At 40.2% G+C, this 19,867-nt stretch overlaps 1 protein-coding gene across 1 annotated transcript in view; it reads left to right on the plus strand.

The window, feature by feature from the left end:
- Positions 1-16,203: 16,203 nt before the first annotated feature.
- Positions 16,204-19,867, plus strand: part of CUNH3orf85 (chromosome unknown C3orf85 homolog) — a 14,838-nt gene continuing 11,174 nt past the window's right edge. The window contains exons 1-2 of the mRNA XM_040483650.1: positions 16,204-16,229; positions 16,330-16,382. Of these exons, the coding sequence (XP_040339584.1) occupies positions 16,334-16,382 (49 nt within the window). The 5' untranslated portion in view covers positions 16,204-16,229; positions 16,330-16,333. The remainder of the gene's footprint in view (positions 16,230-16,329; positions 16,383-19,867) is intronic.

The following is a 19,867-nucleotide window of genomic DNA, read 5'->3' on the forward strand; positions in this document are numbered from 1 at the left end:
GGCCAGCTTGGGATTCTCTCTCTCTCTCTGTCCCTCCCCAACTCACATTGTCTCTGTCTCTCTCAAAATAAACAAATAAACTTAAAAAAAATTTAAATTAAAAATGAGTGTCTACTGAATAAAAATCTTGAACTAGATGTGTTTGTGATTTCTGGGCATCATGCAAGCAATGAGGCTCTCAGAAAAAAAAAATTGTCAGTTTTGAGATAGTCATTTTACTTCTAAAAAAAAGTAGTTTATCTGCTACTACATTTATAGGAATCAGGAGAGGAAGAGAGAAGTTGAATGACAACCCAAAGGAACATGATGCTCTACTTTAATTTGAAAACTGGAAGTAAACATAAACATTTCAAGTAATTTTCCTGATTGCATTTTTGTTTTAACAGTGGCTGATGTGGTGGTGTTTTGATCGCAAAATTCTCTTTACTAAGCAACTTGAGCTATCTTTCCAATTTTTCCTTCCATAGAACTTCAGAAATATGATATTTATTTTGATTTTATGGGCAAGAAAAGCTTGACAAGCCTCTTCTGGATTTATTTTACTACCTCAATTTCCGGCTGCCATCTCAAAGCAATCTACCATTGGGAGGGCACCAGGGCCACTCGCCTGTAATTAGTAAACGCTGTAATATCTAATTTCTACACGGGGGAAGAGCGTGATTATCATAGAAGCAGGTCTTCTAATAATCTGAGCGGAGCCCTCCTGCATTAAGTGGCCAGCCTCAAAGCACCAGACGGTACTGGTTGGCCTGGATAACAGGCGCTCAGGAGGCTCCATTAGCTACGCTAAAACAGAAGCCTGAGAGTCATTGCACACAACCCCCAAAAGTCTTTCCCCTTCCCCATGTCAACCCCACTTAGCCACGCTCTGGTCTGAAAGGTAAATCTTGTTCCTTTTCAAAGTATACCTTCAGGATTCTTTGTCTTAGCCACCTCCCTGGACCCTGCCTCAAGATTCATTTTAACATTACTGTAGTTTATGATACAAAAACACTGGAGAAATAATAGGGAGGGGACATTTAAAAATGAGAACATCATCTACTCATCTTATGATTGATCCTGATTTTAAGGAGAGTCAAAATACATTTTTTTAAAAATGGGGTGGGGCACCTGGGTGGCTCAGTGGTTTAGCGTCCGACTTCGGCTCAGGTCATGATCTCACAGTTTGTGGGTTGGAGCCCCGCGTCGGGCTCTGTACTGACAGCTCACAGCCTGGAACCTGCTTCAGATTCTGTGTCTCCTTCTGTTCCTCCCGTGCTCGTGCTCTGTCTCCCTCTCTCTCAAAAATAAAGATTAAAAAAAAATTTTTTTTTAATGGGGCTCCTGGGTTGCTCAGTTGGTTGAGCATCTGACTCTTGGTTTTGGCTCAGGTCATAATCTCAGAGTTCATGAGTTCAAACCCCACATCGGACTCTGCACTGACAGTGTGGAGCCTGCTGGAAATTTTCTCTCCCTCTCTCTGCCTCTCCCTTGCTCTCTCTCTCTCTCTCTCTCTCTCTCTCTCCCTTTCTCTCAAAAAAAAAAAAACTTTAAAAAACAATTCATTTAAAATTTTTTTTTCAACGTTTATTTATTTTTGGGACAGAGAGAGACAGAGCATGAACGGGGGAGGGGCAGAGAGAGAGGGAGACACAGAATCGGAAACAGGCTCCAGGCTCCGAGCCATCAGCTCAGAGCCTGACGCGGGGCTCGAACTCACGGACCGCGAGATCGTGACCTGGCTGAAGTCGGACGCTTAACCGACTGCGCCACCCAGGCGCCCCTAAAAAAGAATTCATTTAAGAAGAGTCAATTTGGGATAAGAGACTCTTCAGCTCTTCCTAAGTAGACATTTCAGCATTACAACATTCATTTGCTAGTCACAAACAATGGCTCAAATCTTTCAAACTACACTCTCCCCCTTTCATTTAAATAACTTTGTATGAATCAACATCTTATTACTCTTCACAAACGTGACAATTTATAAACATAAAAATAAGATGCTTATACCTACCAACCATGCACAATGGTATGCAATTTCTAAGAATTATAATTAAGAAGTGACATTGACATATTATAATAAATACAGAAGGCAAATACTATTGAGGTAATAATGTTGAAAGATGCCAGTGACCCTCTATGGATAATAGTGAAATATCTCTGAAAGGAACTCACTCCCTACTTACTTATTTTCTTGCTTTTGTGCAATTCTGAACCTGGCTGGTATATTTTCATCTCAGTCAACTCCATGTTAGACAATGGTAGGGTTTTCATTACATTGATTTTCAGTTACCCATCTAACTGACAGTCTTTATACTCCATGTGCGCGACACTGTGGTAAGCATCTCTGGAAACTGTTGAAGGTATGAGACCAACAACTTGCCCCCAAAATAATGATGGTTACATATGAGTTAGAAAATATAGTAGTCATCTTGGGTTGGATAACTCATTAGCCATTTCCCCAACTTTCCTCTTCCCACCTTATTCTAAAATTATTTTTAACGTTTATTCATCTTTGAGAGACAGAGCATGAGTGGGGGAGGGTCAGAGGAAGGGAGACATGGAATCCGAAGCAGGCTCCAGGGTCTGAGCCGTCAGCACACAGCCCGACACCAAGCTCGAACTCACAACCCATGCGATCGTGACTTGAGCGGAAGTCGGACGTTTAACCGACTGAGCCACCCAGACGCCCTACCTCTTTCCACTTTTAAAACTGAAAACTTGCTTTCCCAGACTCTTCTGTAGCAAGGGGTGGCCATTTGACCAAGTCCTCATAACTGAGACAGAAGCAGAAGTCGGCTTAGTGGCTCTAGGAAGGCTTTTGCTCTCCTGATAAAAGGCAGAGGCAGGGCTGGCTCCGTTTCCTGTCTTCCTCATCTCTGTCTTAAATACAAGCACAATGCCTGGATGTGGGGTGTCATTTGCTTCCTTGAGGGAAAAGTTAAGAGAATACATAAAGCTGTCCCAAAGCCAGCAGTCATTCATCTTCAGATTTCCTGGTGAAACGAAACTTAACATTAATCTTTATTAATTTAAGTAATTGTAATTGGTTTTCCTTTTACTTAGTAAACAAAACTGTTCCTAACCAAGAGACAAAAAGTAATACCAGAAAGCCCCAGAAACATACTTTCTTTCCATCATTGAGCATCAGCAGAGAATTGTTCATTATGCGCTGTGATTTATAAGTCTTTTCCTGCCGGGGATGGTAAACGTGAGCTGATAGGAAGGAAGACACTCTAGACAGACACAGCCATCAGAACACAGAGACGGGAAAGGGGCAAGACATACATAGGTGTACGGAATATAATAACTGAAATCATCAGGCTACAGTTCAGGAAGCGACAAGGTTGGCCAGATAAGGAAGGAGAGCACCAAAGAAGAGTGTCAGCTGAGGTTTAAATGCTTGGTGTGACACATGATTTCGGGCCATTATTAGCTCATCCAGTGCATCAGACATCTGTTTGGTGAGAGCCAGCTCTGCGGTGGGTTCCAAGAATGTAAGCATATTCTGCCTTCAAGGGGTTACAGTTTAATACAGGCCCACAGTATCAGGTTTCAATGCAGGAAACAGAGACCATTCCAGGTATGTCAGACCCAGAGGAATATAACATGGGAAAATGAGTAGGTATAAAACCTCTGGAAGAGACACAAGGGCCAAAATCAGGGGCCTGCCACCGACAATTGAATTCCGGCTCCCACCCTGAAGCTGCGGAGGAGAGGGCATCAGTCTGATGACAGCACTGCCACCACAACTGCCCCCAATCACCACAAGGACGGCTTCCATGTGCAGGAATGCTGAGTTGGCCACCGCCTCTGTGCACTCACACCCCATGGCCTGCACGGTAGCAGCAAAGCAAAGGAAAGCAACGTTTTTCATACCCAGAGCCTGGGCTGCTAAGGTGTCTCAGTGTGGTGTCTAGTTTTCCAACGTCTCTAACTAGAGAGTGAGGAGAGAAGGCACATGGAGACAACGAGAGACAATATACAGTTTCTACCACCTTAATGGACTTAAAAGCACCAATCAGTGCATTAAGGTGCTACAGTGCTTTGAGAGAAGTCAGGCTCCGGAGAGGTGGGTTAGGAAAGATCCCAAAGAAGCGATGACACTTGAAAGATGAGGCTACATTTGCCAGGTGGACAGAGTCAGGACTGACATTCTAGGTGGAGTGCTGAGTTGAACCTGCGTGGACATTAAGTTAAGTAGCTCATCGTGTCTAGAGTGTGGCAAGCAAAGTGGGGCAGAGGGGTGGGGGTGCAAGTTTAGGCAGGCAAATCCCTGAATGCTATGCTGAAGAATTTGGAATGTATCCCATAAGGAGTGGGAAGCCAGGGTTAGGTCTTAAATGGAAGCCCATGAATAAATTCATGCTTCATAAAGATCACTCTGGATGCATGTGAATACTAGACTAGGGGGGTTCAAGACCAGAAGCAGGGAGTGCAGTTGGAATAGCATTGCAATAGAAAGTGAGGAATAGATTCTTGAGCAGAGGAGTCTTGCTGTTAAGGGGAAAGAGATACACTGGATGATCTGCTGGCTTACTTGGCAGGAAAGGTCATCTTCAGAAGACTTGCAGTAAAGTGGAGAGGAGACAATGGAGATGAGGACTGGAGTGGTGCCAATGGAGAGAAAGGTGCACATAAAAAGTCTTGATTAGGAAAACTTGGGAGTAGGTATTTCTAAATGGAATCAACAGGTAATAGTAAAAGCATGGGGGAAATACAAGTGTGGGGTGGCTTCATTTAGTTCTTCAAGGGTCTGAGGGAGGTAGAAAAGAAAGAGAGAGCAAAAGTTGCTCCATGCGTTTAAGCTTGAAGTCCTGGAGAAATGACATTGCCATTAATAGTATGGGCAAGTCACAAAAAAATGACCAGTCTGGAAGGCAGAAGACAGTGAGTTCATTGTTGTCACGTTAAGATGTAGAATTAGGGGCCCTTAGTGGCTCAGTGGGTTAAGCCTCCAACTCATGATTTTAGCTCAGGTCATGATCTCATGGTCATCAGGCTGACACCACAGAACCTGCTTAGGATCCTCTCTCACCTTCTCTCTCTCTCTGCCCCTCCCCTGCTTGCTCTCTGTCTTTCTCTGTCTCTCTCTCTCAAAAATAAATAAACATTAAAAAAAAGTTTAATAAAATAAAATAAAAAGATTTAGCATATCCTAGCAGAGAACTGTTAATATGCTTTAAATAAATATGTGGTTTCCCTAAAAAAAATAAACACACACACACACACACACACACACACACACACACACACACACACGGTTTTTCTGTCTTCGGTGGAGTTAGCTACCAACAGGTTGTCATTTTCCAATAAAATATAGTTTTGTGTTATGGAAAATATTAGTGAACTTATTGAGTATTGCATGCCTCTGAAATCAGAGGCTGAGGAACCCATGGGAACAGAAGAAGCCAGTTAGAGGTACCAGGAAAGAAAGATACACACATAGGTAACCGTAATGGGAAGTGTACGTTTTGTGGATATAAGTTAATATTGTCAAGACTGACCAGAAGACAAAAATCTGCAAAGAAAACTTTCTGTACAAAAATTGCATTTAGATACTAATACCTAATTTCTGATTTGAAGCTATATATCCACTCAATAGGCTGCCGAAAATTATTATACGCCAGCCTTGACCTGAGAAGACCAGACAGCGTTTTCTGTATTTGTATTTTCTGCGATTCATTCATAGAAAATGAAAGGAAGATAATGCATCCAGATTCCTCTCATGCTGGTTCCATTTTCTTTCAACAAAACCCCTTTAAAAACCATTGCAAATAGCCCAGTTTAGCACGTTATTAGAATGCAAAGTAATGAAACAAGACACTTTGATCTTCAGGGCACTCCGTAATAAAAGCCTTTTTAAAAGTTCAAAGGTGGAAAAAACCTCACACATGTAAGGAAGGCTCATACCTTGACCTTTGCTCATAGTACTTACAGACGTGCAATGAATAACTGGCAATTCAAAGAAAGAGGTAAGCACATTTTTCCTCCTCTGGGGGAAAAAAAACAACCTCTTAAAATTACTTAGCTAACTCAAACTGCAGACCTTTGAAATGGAACAGATTGTCCTAGATATTCTCTGACAATTTTCAATTTTCAGTCTAGGGATCTTTCTTGCACATAATTGCATTGTCTTTCCCTTATATCATAACACAACAACATTGAGAGGATGCCTGATATGTTTTAGACACTCAAATAAACTTTTGTTTCTAATGTAAAATTTGCTGACTACATATATATGTATATATATTGGGAGATATATAGATATAGATATAGATATAGATATAGATATAGATATAGATATATGGAGAACGCAAGCAGGGGAGGAGCAGAAGGAGGGGAACAGAGGATTTGAAGAGGGCTCTGTGCTGACAGGCTGACATCAGCTAGCCCAATGTGGGGCTCAAACTCACCAATCATGAGATCATGATCTGAGCCAAAGTTGGACACTCAACACACTGAGCCACCCAGGTTCCATATATTATATATATATATATATATATATATATATATATATATTCTTTTTTTTTTACTATTACCATACCCCTCCTATATCAAATTGCCACAAGTCTATTATTTGAGGTAAGCTCCAAGAATCTTGCAAAAAAATTTTTTTAGAGCAGGCACGGTTTTGTCTATAACCAAAGCCACACAACAGTTTTAAAATAGTTTTTGGTTTCATTTTATTGCTGAGTGTGAATTATCTTCATTGCACCATAAATGCAATATAACAATAAAGGAATAAAAAAATCCAACATGTAAAAGAAATGAGCCTGTGATGTGATGTCAGGGATCTTCCACCATCGGCTCAACGCTCCACCTTCTTTTTATTCGTAGCCTGAAATTTCTTCAATAAGGCATAAAGACTTTCATTTCATGAATCCTGCTGGAAGAAATAATAGGGTGTGGTGGAAAATTACTGTGAGCTGAAGGGAGAAGAAACTACTTGCAAGGTTCCATGTTGAAACACTGATGTTATCCTGCTCTTCTGGCACAGAGGCATTTGCTATATGTTTCTACCTTGGATGGGGACTGAACAGTGTCCAGAGTAGACGGCTTGCTCTTAGACCTTATCCTGGTGGTGTGGTAAACGATGGAGTATCCTCCTGGGTCTGGTGAGTGATAATGTGTAATGCTGTTGGAAAACAACTAATCAACAAAAAAATGCCAACAGGCTTTGATGTAAAATGTGCATATGGGGATTGAGAATCCACATCACTCAGGCTTCCAGATTCCATACCTTTTTCAACCAAATCATTCAGTTTTGGTGTGGCACAGGGAGGTTGGAGGTGAATTGTTCCTTTAGAGCCTGAGTCTTTTCCACAGTAGCCTCCTGACTTTGTATTAGTTTCTGTAACACATTTCTCTCAGTCTTTCTTTTGAGGGCAATCTCTTCCTCCTTCATTCTCCCACTTGTCCCTCTCCATTCCTAGAAGAAGCACTCTCTACCCTGTGACCAGTAGCCACTGAATTGGTAAATTTGGTTGTTGCCTTATTCAGAACATCATTTCCTGACAAAGCTAATCACTCCATCTTTTAAGGGACCCCCATAACTACGTAGCCTCTCACCACTGAACAGTGGTATTTAGAGTGGATATCACCACTCCATAGTGACGTCTCCTTTCCTCCTGTATCTAACTCTTCTAAATAAAATTCCCCATAAATACCAGAGGGGATGAAAAACTAATATTCATAATTATTATTATCAACGTCCCACTAGCAGGACTTTTCCCTAGAAAGGGGCATGTCATCATATGCTAAGGAGTTCAGGCAACCAGGCTCATTAGACCTGACTGGATTTACTAATTTTCTTCCCATTATTTTATCAATTTAGGAGTTCAGAACTATTTTTCAAGAGAACTGGGTGCATGATAGAATACTATATAGTTGGTCATATATCTACCGTTTCTTTTGTGTTTCACCTTCTCCTGGTACAGAAACGTACCCCCAATCTCTATCATGGTCTCATCTTTGTAACTATATCTCAATCAGAACATGAAATATCTTTGTTTAATTATCTTGGGCTGAATCCTAATGCTGCTTATTGTTTCTGGGTTTGTAGTCTCTTCTTTTTCTCATCTTCCTTTTTAGGACTACCCCTCCATTCTTGCCCCCACCTAAAGTTCTCTTCTTTCTAGCATTAAATTCTCATCTAGAGGGGCGCTGGGTGGCTCAGTTGGTTGGGGTCCGACTTCGGCTCAGGTCATGATCTCACAGTTCACGAGTTCAAGTCCCGCGTTGGGCTCTATGCTGACAGCTCAGAGCCTGGAGCCTGCTTCGGATTCTGTGTCTTCCTCTGTCCTGCCGCTCCCCCACTTACACTCTGTCCCTCTCTCAAAAATAAATAAACATTAAAATAAAAATATAAATAAATAAATAAATAAATAAATAGATAAATGCTCATCTAGAATAACCCAAAGAGTATCCATCCTGAGCAGAAAGTCTGATGGTGATTGTGGAGAATATAGCATTTCTCTAACATAAAGAGGACAGGGGCATCAAAAGAGGCCTAGATTCAGGAACCATTACACCTCTATTAAAAGTTAAATGTCGGGGCGCCTGGGTGGCTCAGTCGGTTGAGCAGCCGACTTCAGCTCAGGTCATGATCTCGCAGTCCGTGAGTTTGAGCCCCACGTCGGGCTCTGTGCTGACAGCTCAGAGCCTGGAACCTGTTTCGGATTCTGTGTCTCCCTCTCTCTGACCCTCCCCCGTTCATGCTCTGTCTCTCTCTGTCTCAAAAATAAATAAACGTTAAAAAAAATTTTTTTTTAAGTTAAATGTCTATTCCTCATAAGAACCCTCTGTATGAGAATAATCAGAATTTCAAGAGCCTTGAAAACATGCACTAAGCTTGATTTTCTAGTTTCAAAGGATAATAGTCTCAGGTTTCCTTGAGAAAATGGATAACAAAGAAAAAAAGACCATAATAATACATTCAATGTCTACTATGTAACCTGGAATAAACCAAATAATCTAGTTTTTGGGCTCATGAGAAATTTGTGAATTCTATCTGAATAGACTCCTAAAAATGAAACCAATGTTGCTGCAGTATAGAAGTCCTCCTGTCAAGCTCCCTTCTGCCAAGTCACTCTTGCCCACACATACCTGCCCTGATAGATCTTCCTTCCATGAGAAAAAAAAAAAGAATCCATCAATTTGTTGGTCACTGTCAGTAGGAAGGAGAACTAACATTTTACATTGGCCTCAATACATGAGCCAGAGATGCAAATCATTTAACAATATTGGAATTTCCCAGGATGGAAACTGGCTCAGTGGAGATGGAGAGAGGGAATATAGAGGAGCGGTCCTTGTCTTGCTCAGAACGTTCCTCCATCCAGGAGAGAAAGGCAGTCTCCCCAAGGAAAGACATCACCAGCTGATAAATCCTCATGGAGCCTCTTTTCCTCCCTCGGATATCTTCTACTGACCTTCCAAACACTCCTATTCCTTAAGCAGAAACAAGGATTACAAGAAGCAGAACTACACACATTTGAAGGGTTTTTCTCTTTGCTACTTGTTAGTGGCTGAATTGTGTCCCTCCCAAATTCACATGTTGAATCTTTAACAGCCCTCCCCTTCACACACACACACACACACACACACACACACACACACACCCATACTTCAGAATGCGACTGAATTTGAAGATATGGTCTTTGAAGGGATAATTAAGTTCAAATGCAACTGTTAGTGCTCTCATCTGAGCTGACTACTGTATTTATAAGAAGAGGAATTAGGACATACAGAGATACGGGGAATGTATGCATGCACCGAGGGATGTCCTTGTGAAGAGGCAGCAGAAGGACAGCAGTAAACCACCCAAAAGAGAGGCCTCGGGAAACCAAAACTGCCAACACCCTCTCTTGGATTTCTAGTCTCCAGGACAGTGGGAAATGTTTATTGTTTAAGCCACCCAACCTGTGGTATTTGCTCTGGCGGCCCTAGCAAACTAACACAGCAACCCAAAAACAATTAATGGGATGCCATTTCTGCCATTCTTATCCAGCCTCTTTTGACTCTCTTGCCACATCCAACCCAGAACACAAAATTCTCAGTTTACTCTCCCTAGTCCCCCTACATACCCATGGTATTTCATTTTTATTTTCCATATTCCTCTCCTTTATCTTAAGTCCCCTCCTTTTTCCCCAAGGAAGCAGGAATTTCGAGCAATACTTTAAATCTCTTAATGCTACACCAATGTTGTTTTTATATGTACCAGACTAAAACACATGCACTTAGATTTTGAGCCTGAGAAAGTCACACTGCTGAGAGCTCAACTGTAGGTTATAGCAGAAAAAGCATCATGAAAGCATCATGATCATGATAGAACAGGCTACTTCAAATCTATACTAGGTCATCAAATTTATCTTTTGAGATTACCAGAACCATGGGAAAAGACTGCTTCCCTGTGAAACTAATAATAATGCCCACAGAGCTACCTGTAGAGAAAATACGGCCCCACTCACTTCTGCAGTGAGTCCCTAGAAATGCTTTCTTTGCTTTTAGTTTAGTGAAGCATGGAAGACTTTGCAAGTGACAGACTGAGTTTTGATAGTGAGCTGATTGGGCAGGATCCCTTGGTGATTCTGTGCTCTGTAAACTAGCTAGTGAATTGCAGATGTTCAATAAATGTCACATATTGTCAACTATCAATTATTCAGTGTATAATGAGGAAAATGCCTTGGCATGCATTACCTCAAAGCTTCATCAAGAAGTCTGTGATTCCAACACCATATCATAAAACAGATTGACATCTTTAAACTGCTAGACTGTATACATTTGTATTAATGGCATATCTTTCAATTACTCTGATTTGTCTATAGTGATAACCAATAGAAATTATTAAACATCAATAATACAGAGAATTTTTAGAGAAGGCCAGTACAGTATGCTATTGTGATAGCCTCAAATGTGACTGATTAATGCATCCTCTCCACTCAAGCCTCATGATCTTTAGACATGCTCTTTCCTTTCCTGGAATTTTTCTTCTCCCGCAATTAAATTTGTCTTCATGGAAAACTGCAACTCATCTCACTGGAAACTTCCCCTGAAGTTGTCTTCTCCCACACAAGAAACAATGGTTGAGGGGCGCCTGAGTGGCTCAGTCGGTTAAGCGTCTGACTTCAGCTCAGGTCATGATCTCACAGTGCGTGATTTCGAGCCCCATGACAGCTGACAGCTCAGAGCCTGGAGCCTGCTTCGGACTCTGTATCCCTTTCTCTCTCTGTCCCTCCCCTGCTCACACTCTGTCTCTCTTTCCCTCAAAAGTAAATAAATTTTAAAAAATTTTAAAAAAACATTAATAAAATGGTTGATATAGCTTTGTAACTCTAGTACTGGGAACAATGTTTATGAAATGTGCTTAAAATAGATTTTGAAAAGTGCCTAGAACGTATGAAGTACCCACTAAAATAGTTGTTGAATGAATGAATAATACCTGAAGGATAAGTCTATAAACCCCTCATGGTCTGTCTTTATATACCACTCCTTGGTGGATGTTTCAATCAGCAAATAAATGGGAAAGAGGGAGCAGAAGAGAAGCCTGGGTAATACAAATGGCCTAGATCTCAAGATGATAATAAGCCCCCATATAATTGGAAGACCCCTTCACCTCAAACCAGATAGGATCAGTTTTACTACATCTAGTAAAAGAGAAGTCTATTATATAAGTCTTCAAGCTACATTTCCAAGCCACATTAAACCTAAGGTGTCTCAAGTGGTAGCAAAGTTTTTAAACCTGCAATGGTCACACTAAAAATGAATACAAAAACAGAATGTGTTTCTCCAACATTTTAGCTAATTTCTCCAAGTTAATCCAGCTCCTACTGTTAACATATGATAAGTACATTCTCCCACGACCTGGTGACAGAAGCCCTAAGGGCTCAATAGTCATGATGGTAAGAGGGAGGACAATGTACTTAAGTGGAGGGGACAGGATAAGAAGAGATGAGACCATATTCTGTGTGCTCTCAGCAAGGCTTTATTTTATTCACAAATTGAGATAATAATAAAACCAAAAGCTCTAGCTTTCAAGGCAAAACAATATTCTATGAAGTAGTTTAAAAGTAGTTTCTGCCCTATAGCAACTGATTCATGTTGAGCTTCATTAAAGAGCTACTTTCTGCATGTAGCACAAGACTTTATGGAAACCCTTACTCCTTCTTGGAATGTAGTTGCTGTGCCATTCTCTGCCTAAATAGTCACTACCCCAGGGGTGATGGGATATTCCATCAGTCCTAGGAAGGAAAGTGCACTCGTAAATTGAGGTTCGACTTGATAATGATGGCATGTTACACTCTATCTTAAGCTGTCAAGGACAACAAACCCATCTGTGGTCAAATCAGTAGAAAACTGACTCCTTTACTGCGTGTTATGGTCAAATTTTGTTCCCACATAGCAATTCTGCAAAAATCTCAAGTAACTGCATAAAAATAGGTGCTATATTGCAGCACCTGGGTGGCTCAGTTAAGCATCCCACTCTTGATTTTGACTCAGGTAATGATCTCACGGTCGTGAGACTCACACTGAGCATAGAGTTTGCTTCAGATTCTCTCTCTTCCTTTCTCTCTGTCCCTTCCTGCTTGCATGTGTGTGCACGTGCGCCCTCTAAATAAATAAATAAATAAATAAATAAATAAATAAATAAATACTGTCACCAGCTTATTTGCAATAGGTCGAATGCAGTTGAAAGTTTAGTACAATGTTTATAAGGGCTAGTATCCTCTCCTCCAACATGTTGGCTGACTCTTCATCTTTTACTGATGCTGATGATGTCATTAAATCATGCCCGGCTGCACCATGCCCTTCATCACTTCTTATCAGAATTTTCTAAATGAACATTGCATTTTCCAGACCTTTGCAGTTTATTGGGTCTGATTGCATTGCTGGGATGACAGAGCAGTAACTAAATTCAGCTTGCTTCTTGGTAGAATAAAGTTTTCTTTCTTTTCTTTTTTCTTCTGTAAATTGTTTTTATAATATTAGATCTGATCTCTCATTTTTTTAACATTTATATTTCATTGATATGAAAGAGACCATGGGAGCTTACCAAGGTCCATCATATTAAAGTAATAATTTCTAAGTACAAAGCATCAAAGTTGTAAACAGACTTCCTTGATGAGCTTCATTAATCCATGCCACTTGATCTTTGTATTTTTCAAAGATAGATATTCCAATTTTATTTCAAAGAGCATTTCTATGTCTTTATAATTAAATATTGCCAATTTTCATGCCTCCAACTTTTTTTCTCTTAGAGATCATAAAAAGAGAAAAGCTCTGGGAAACACTGTTTAAAACCCAAGCCCTAATATAAAAACAAAGCTGCTACATTATACTTGGATTTTGTAGCCAGTAGGATAAGGCTGTAATGCTGATAGACCAGTACAGGAAAGTACTGATTCAACTTTATGTAGTTCAGTTTAATATGAATCAGCTGATTCCATGAGATTAATTGTGTTTATTGAGGGCTGTTACATGGTAAGCATGCTGCTAGGTATTGAAAGCATACAAATAGGAGTAAGATGCAGAACCAGCCTTCAGAAAGCTTGTAAGACACTTGGGAACACTGAAATGTACATATGAAACCATACATAATACAGGGAGACAGGGCCTAAGTGCCAAAGGTATGCAGATGTGAGAAAGAGAAGCCAGATTCGATTTGGGAGATCAGAGGAGGCTTCATTCACCAGGAAGGACAACAATTTTTGGCCCATAAAGGATCTTGGATTATACATACACCACCCCTGCGGAATTGAGTTGCCAAGGCCACCTTTACCTGTGGACCAAATTGGGGTCACATTCACCTAATCCGTTTCATCTCACTGGCTGTGCCTCTCAGCACAGCGGTCGCTCTTCTTCTGCTACAAAGTTTCACCTTGACACGCTCCTTGGACAAGTTATGAAATCTCTCTGAGCCTCAGCTTACTCATCTATAAAATGATAATAATATCTTCGCCATTGAGTTGCCATGAGAATTAAATGAGACAACATATAGAAAATTCACAGAGAGGCACCTGGGTGCCTCAGTCAGTTAAGTGTCTGACTTTGGCTCAGGTCATGATCTCGTGGACTATGGCTTTGAGCCCCACGTCAGGCTCTGTGCTGACAGCTCAGAGCCTGGGGCTTTTTTCAGATTCTGTGTCTCCCTCTATCTCTGCCCCTCCCCTGCTTACACTCTGTCTCTCGCTCTGTCAAAAATAAACATTAAAAAATTTTTTTTAATTCACAGAATGACTATTATTATTTCATATTTGCATTCTATATCACAACCCAAATCACCAACTAATGAGCCATTCTGTGAGAAGAGAATGAAAGAGTGAAAGAGATGGGAGACAGCTGTGCCTACAGCCCCACACCAGGCAAGCCTGACTTTAGGTTCAAAAGTTGAAGAATGATGAAGGGAAGAAAAGAGAGGAAGATGAATTTCTCCTTTGATTTTGTGTGCTTCTCATAACAAAAAGTATTTTCTTTTGATTTTCTTGAGATTTTTCTAGTCCATCCCATAATTACACATTTATACCTCTCCATCAAATAAAAGACAAGGAAGAATCACAGAAATGAGCAACTGCTGGACACATAGATGGATACATGGGATAGGCTGCCAAGATTTTACTGTGCCGATTCCCAAACATCTGTCTTTGCCAGGCTTCCATCAGCAATTAGAGGCATAACTGCACTAGGTAGATCCAGGTCTCTAAACACTCTTTACAATTCAAAGATAGACAAGAAAGTTATTTTCTACCACTGTTATGTCTCTGTATCTGCTTGTTTCAGGTTGCATAATTTTGATGAGACTGGCTAACAGATGCGTGATTTGCTTTTAAGAATAAATTGTATAAAAAAAAGAATAAATTGCATAATGATGAGTTTATTTAATTAGCTATTAATCATGCCACAGAGAAGGGTAATTGCCTAAAAAAATAAAAAGTAAAGAAATGTCCTGGTTGGGGCGCCTGGGTGGCGCAGTCGGTTAAGCGTCCGACTTCAGCCAGGTCACGATCTCGCGGTCCGTGAGTTCGAGCCCCGCGTCAGGCTCTGGGCTGATGGCTCAGAGCCTGGAGCCTGTTTCCGATTCCGTGTCTCCCTCTCTCTCTGCCCCTCCCCTGTTCATGCTCTGTCTCTCTCTGTCCCAAAAATAAATAAACATTGAAAAAAAAAATTAAAAAAAGAAATGTCCTGGTTTTATTCATTGTGTACTTTCGTTGGAAACAAACACATTTTATAATGCAGTTAAACATTCCTTTGTCTTTAAATGTTTTGTTTTGAGATAGAACTGCACACACTTGTAAGACGATCTTGTGTGCTCCTCACCCAGTTTCCCCCAGTGGTAACATCTTGCAAAACTACAGTGCAATATCATAGCCAAGATATTAATGTTGCTGTAATCTACTGACCTGTTCAGATTTCCCCAGTTTTAAGTGTGTTCATGGGTGTGTCTGTGTATGAGATATCTGTATTTAGTTCTGTGCAGTTTTAGCACATGTTTATGTTCACATGTCTACCACAGTCAAAATACAAACCAGTTCTATCACTATAGAGGATTCTCATATTGCCCTTTTATAACCACACCCACCTCACCCTTCCATAGCTAGTCCCTTGCAACTACTAATGTGTTTATTTCTACCATTTCATCTTTTCAAGGTTACATACATGGAATCATGCAGTACTTGACCACTTGGGACTGGCCACTCATCATAATTCCTTTGAGATTCCTTTAGGCTGTTGTGTCTATCAATAACGTTTACAGTATCGCTATTGCTAAGTAGTAACTCATAAACGTACTTCAATATGTTTAATGTTCGGCTCTTGAAGGATACCTGGGTTGTTTCCAGTTCTTGCCTATTACAATAAAGCTGCTATGGAACATTCTTATACAGGTTTTTGTATGAGCATAAGTTTTCATTTCTCAGAGACAAATGTCCAATAGTACAATTGTTGGGTTGTACGGTAATTGCATGCTCAGATTTATAAGCAACTGCCGAATTGTTTTCCAAAGTGGCTGTACCCTTTTATGCTCCTACCAGCAATGTATGAGTGATTCAGTTTTTCCAACCTTTTTTTTTTTAACATCTTATTACATTAGTCTGTACAGATGATAAAATTAGTAAATAAATACGTGGCTCATATAAGAACAGCTTGTAAAAAGTCAGTCCAAAAAGTCCAAAGGGTAAAAAGGCAGGAGTCATATAAATAAGCCACATCTTAGGCAACGGCCTCTCTGACTTGTGTCAGCTCCACAGGGCTGCCAGGTATGCAGCACATGCTTCACCCTCCTGGAAAGTAGACGGTGTGACCTACAGCTTTGCTGGGTCTCAATTAAAATAAATAAATCTTTTCTTTCCAAAACAGGATTATGGCATATAAGATGCTTCAAGTAGCCCTGTGTTCAACATTGCTTATAGGTAAGAATCTATTTCTTCTTTATTTATTATGCCTTTTACAAAATCATGCTGATAGATAACCACTTTCGACTTTTTTTAAAGAAATGAACAAACATGTTTTATCCACAGATCAATTCTAGAGCATTGGGAAAACCAAACTATCATGTCATGCCATGGTTTTGAACATGTTAGTGTTAATTGTGTGTGATCATTCTGTTCCCAGTTATGTATTAACATATTAGCATGTCACTAATGCTAAGAAGTCCTTTTAAGTGCTGCTTCCAAAGAAATGCTCTTGTGTCCTTGAACAAAGAAAAATTTTAAATGGCTTTTAGAAACTGTAATACTTACATGGTACCATTATGTGGAGACCTCAAGGTACTGTGAGAGTGTGAATTCATTAACCTTTAGAGCAAGCTGTAGCTCAGAGAAGTGGTGTTTTAAAGACAGATCAAGGAAGGCACTGAAGGTCAGATGATTTGCTGCCAAACTGACCCAATAATTCAGTGGCTGATATCTGAATGGAACTGAGAGGTCATTTGTTTTTCTTGTAACCAAAACTGAAAATACCTACAAAGGTATACATTATTTTCACAGTTAAATCTTTACAACTTACAAATACTTTTGGTGAAATGCTTAAATAAGAATAAATTTCTACTTTTATGATAAACCTAAGACCCACAAAAAAAATTACATATTTTTCTTGAGGTGCACACACACATACACACACACATATACACACACAGATAAAAGGATATACTTAGAATATGATTCTGAGAATATGTGTACTTAGAATCATACTTAGAATATGATTCATACTTAGAAGTACTTAGAATATGATTCTAGATATATGTGCACAGTATATAAATAGCCTTTCATTCTTAAGCATATAAATAATTTTAATAAAGAGTTTTAATCATCAAAGTTATATTTATGTTTGGGACATGTTTAAATAACTGATTAAAACATTTTTAGCCAAGTTATTATTAGGCAATTATCATCAAGGCATGTATAATCATAGTGGTTACAGCCCACTTCTCCAGATGAAGAAAGTGAGGCTGGCTCAGTTTAAGTGAGTGTTTCGGGAGCACACTGCAAATTGAAGTCATGGGCTAGTTACAATCCATCAGTGTACTGCTTTGCTTTGACTGCTGATCCATGCAGTTGGCTTTAGAGTGGGTGACGGTGGATTAGAGCAAGGCTAAAAGCACTACTGCTGGTCAACATTCACCTATGAACAGGCAGGGTCAAAAATATCTGGCAAAAGGAAAATGGTCCTGCAAAATGACTTTTACAGACTTTCTCAGGAAACCAGTTGGAATTCACTTTAACTCCAGCTGAGATACGAATGTGTCTACCTAGAAAGACAACTGGTTTGACGGATTTCACTTCATAAATAAATAAATAAAATTATGTGGCTAAAGTTTGTGAAATGACAAGTTGAGAATTGGAAACCAAGGAGAGAGAAATGTTGACAGAGCTGGGTTCAGCCCTTCAGATCTCAGGAAAGAAGACTTTACCACCTCTAGGCTGAGTACACATAAGTCTTTGGGACCAGATTCATTTCTTACACAAATGATTCGTTTAACTGACATTTTCTAAATCATTCAGCTCTCAAGTAGGAGATCGTAGCTTGAATCAACTTCAGTCACTTCTTCCCTCTCTCCTCCCATCTTTCATTTAAGAATGCAGCTTAAAAAAAAAAATAATAAGAATGCAGCTTATTCATCTGCACTTCCTTGGAGCCCTCTACTCATAAGAAAACAACCATCTTGGGGCGCCTGGGTGGCACAGTCAGTTAAGCGTCCGACTTCAACCAGGTCGCGATCTCACGGTTCGTGAGTTTGAGCCCCGCGTCGGGCTCTGGGCTGATGGCTCAGAGCCTGGAGCCTGTTTCCGATTCTGTGTCTCCCTCTCTCTCTGCCCCTCGCCCGTTCATGCTCTGTCTCTCCCTGTCCCAAAAATAAATAAATGTTGAAAAAAAAAAAAAAGAAAAGAAAACAACCATCTTAAAAAAGTGTGTGTTTATTATTTAAAAAAAAAAGTTTTCTCTGTTACAGATTAGTTGTCTAACAAATTGCTTTTGTCTAGAACTTAATTTGAAGTCAATAGGGAAAAGATGTCATTATCCATGTTCCAAATGGGAATGCAGAAGCTAAAAATGATGAAGAAGCTTCCCCAAGTAATTACATTCATGAGCACAGTCCTCAAATCATTTTATTGACTTTCTTAAAATAGTAATTTATGCACATTGGAACTGGTTCCCTGGTCAGAGAATTAGAAGTCCAAGTGTCATGATTTGATCAAAAAACAAAAGAAAAACCCTCTGTTCAGCATTTAGGTCAAGAATTGCCTTCTCCTATAATAAAAGCAGCAAATATTAATATTACTACCTGAAGTCTTTATTCTGTGGCAGGGGCCTTCCATAGGTTACCTTAAGTCCACTCTCATAATCACTCTGAAAATAAGTGTTACGATTTTCCTTCTACAAAGGGAATTTAGGCTTAGAGAAGTTAAATGACTAAACTACACAGTTCATCAATGGTGATGCTGGATTCACACGCAAATCCTCCATTTAGGTCTTCTGAGAACAAAACCCTTCTTTCTGCTACACAAACTGTCTCCTCTGGCCCTGTTGCTAGATATGGGATATGCAGCACAGGACAGGCAACAGAGCACACAGCAAGCCCACCTGCTAAAAGAGGAATAAATCCACTATTGCAGCCAGTGGTTCTCCAAGAACAGGCCTGGAGTGAGGGAGCTGGATGACTTTATGGGAACAGATAGAGCCAACTAAGATATAACCGGAAGCTTTCTCCAGCTGTGGCTAGTTGTAGTGAGGGTAAAGAGAAGTCCTAACTCAGTATGTTCCACGTCAAGCGGGCATTTGTTAAAATCCAACAGCCCCATTTCACACAAAGGAGAAATATGGAAAATACGCATATGTGGAAAGTGTTTCACAGAGTAAGTAAGCCAGTCCTTGAGGCTGACCCATATGTGAAACAAGGTGGAGATTCTTGCTGCCCGTATTGTCAACCTGTGATAAGCTCACATGAAGTGCAAGTATGTCTTCTGGTTTTAGACAGTAGAAGCAAACTGCCTTTAGCCTGTTTCTCTAGCAGACATCCAGGTCCTATTTTTACTCCATGGCTAGCAACCAACAGCAGTTTGTCTTGAAGGTTTTTGTTTGGTTGGTTGGGTTGGGTTGGGTTGGGTTTTTCTGATAAGAGCTTTTAAGCTCACATCCTTCCCTTTGACCCAGTCAGCCCCTCCCCCCCCACCCCCCCACCCCCCCACTCCAGTGGCTCCGTTTTTTGCCTTCCTTTGTGCCATCGTAGAAGGAACGAGGAACAGCCCTTCTCAGTCATCCAGCTGCCCTCCCTACCCTCCCATTCCTTGGGAGTCTATTTTCTATATATAGTTTTAGTGTGTTTTATAAGAATTTGCTCTTAATTTTATCTACTCACTTTGGCTTAAGGTTGATCAATGCTCTCAAGAAAGTGAGT

The sequence above is a fragment of the Herpailurus yagouaroundi genome, unplaced genomic scaffold (assembly GCF_014898765.1).
Source record: "Herpailurus yagouaroundi ecotype Mexico unplaced genomic scaffold, PumYag 162, whole genome shotgun sequence".
NCBI classification, from domain to species: domain Eukaryota; kingdom Metazoa; phylum Chordata; class Mammalia; order Carnivora; family Felidae; genus Herpailurus; species Herpailurus yagouaroundi.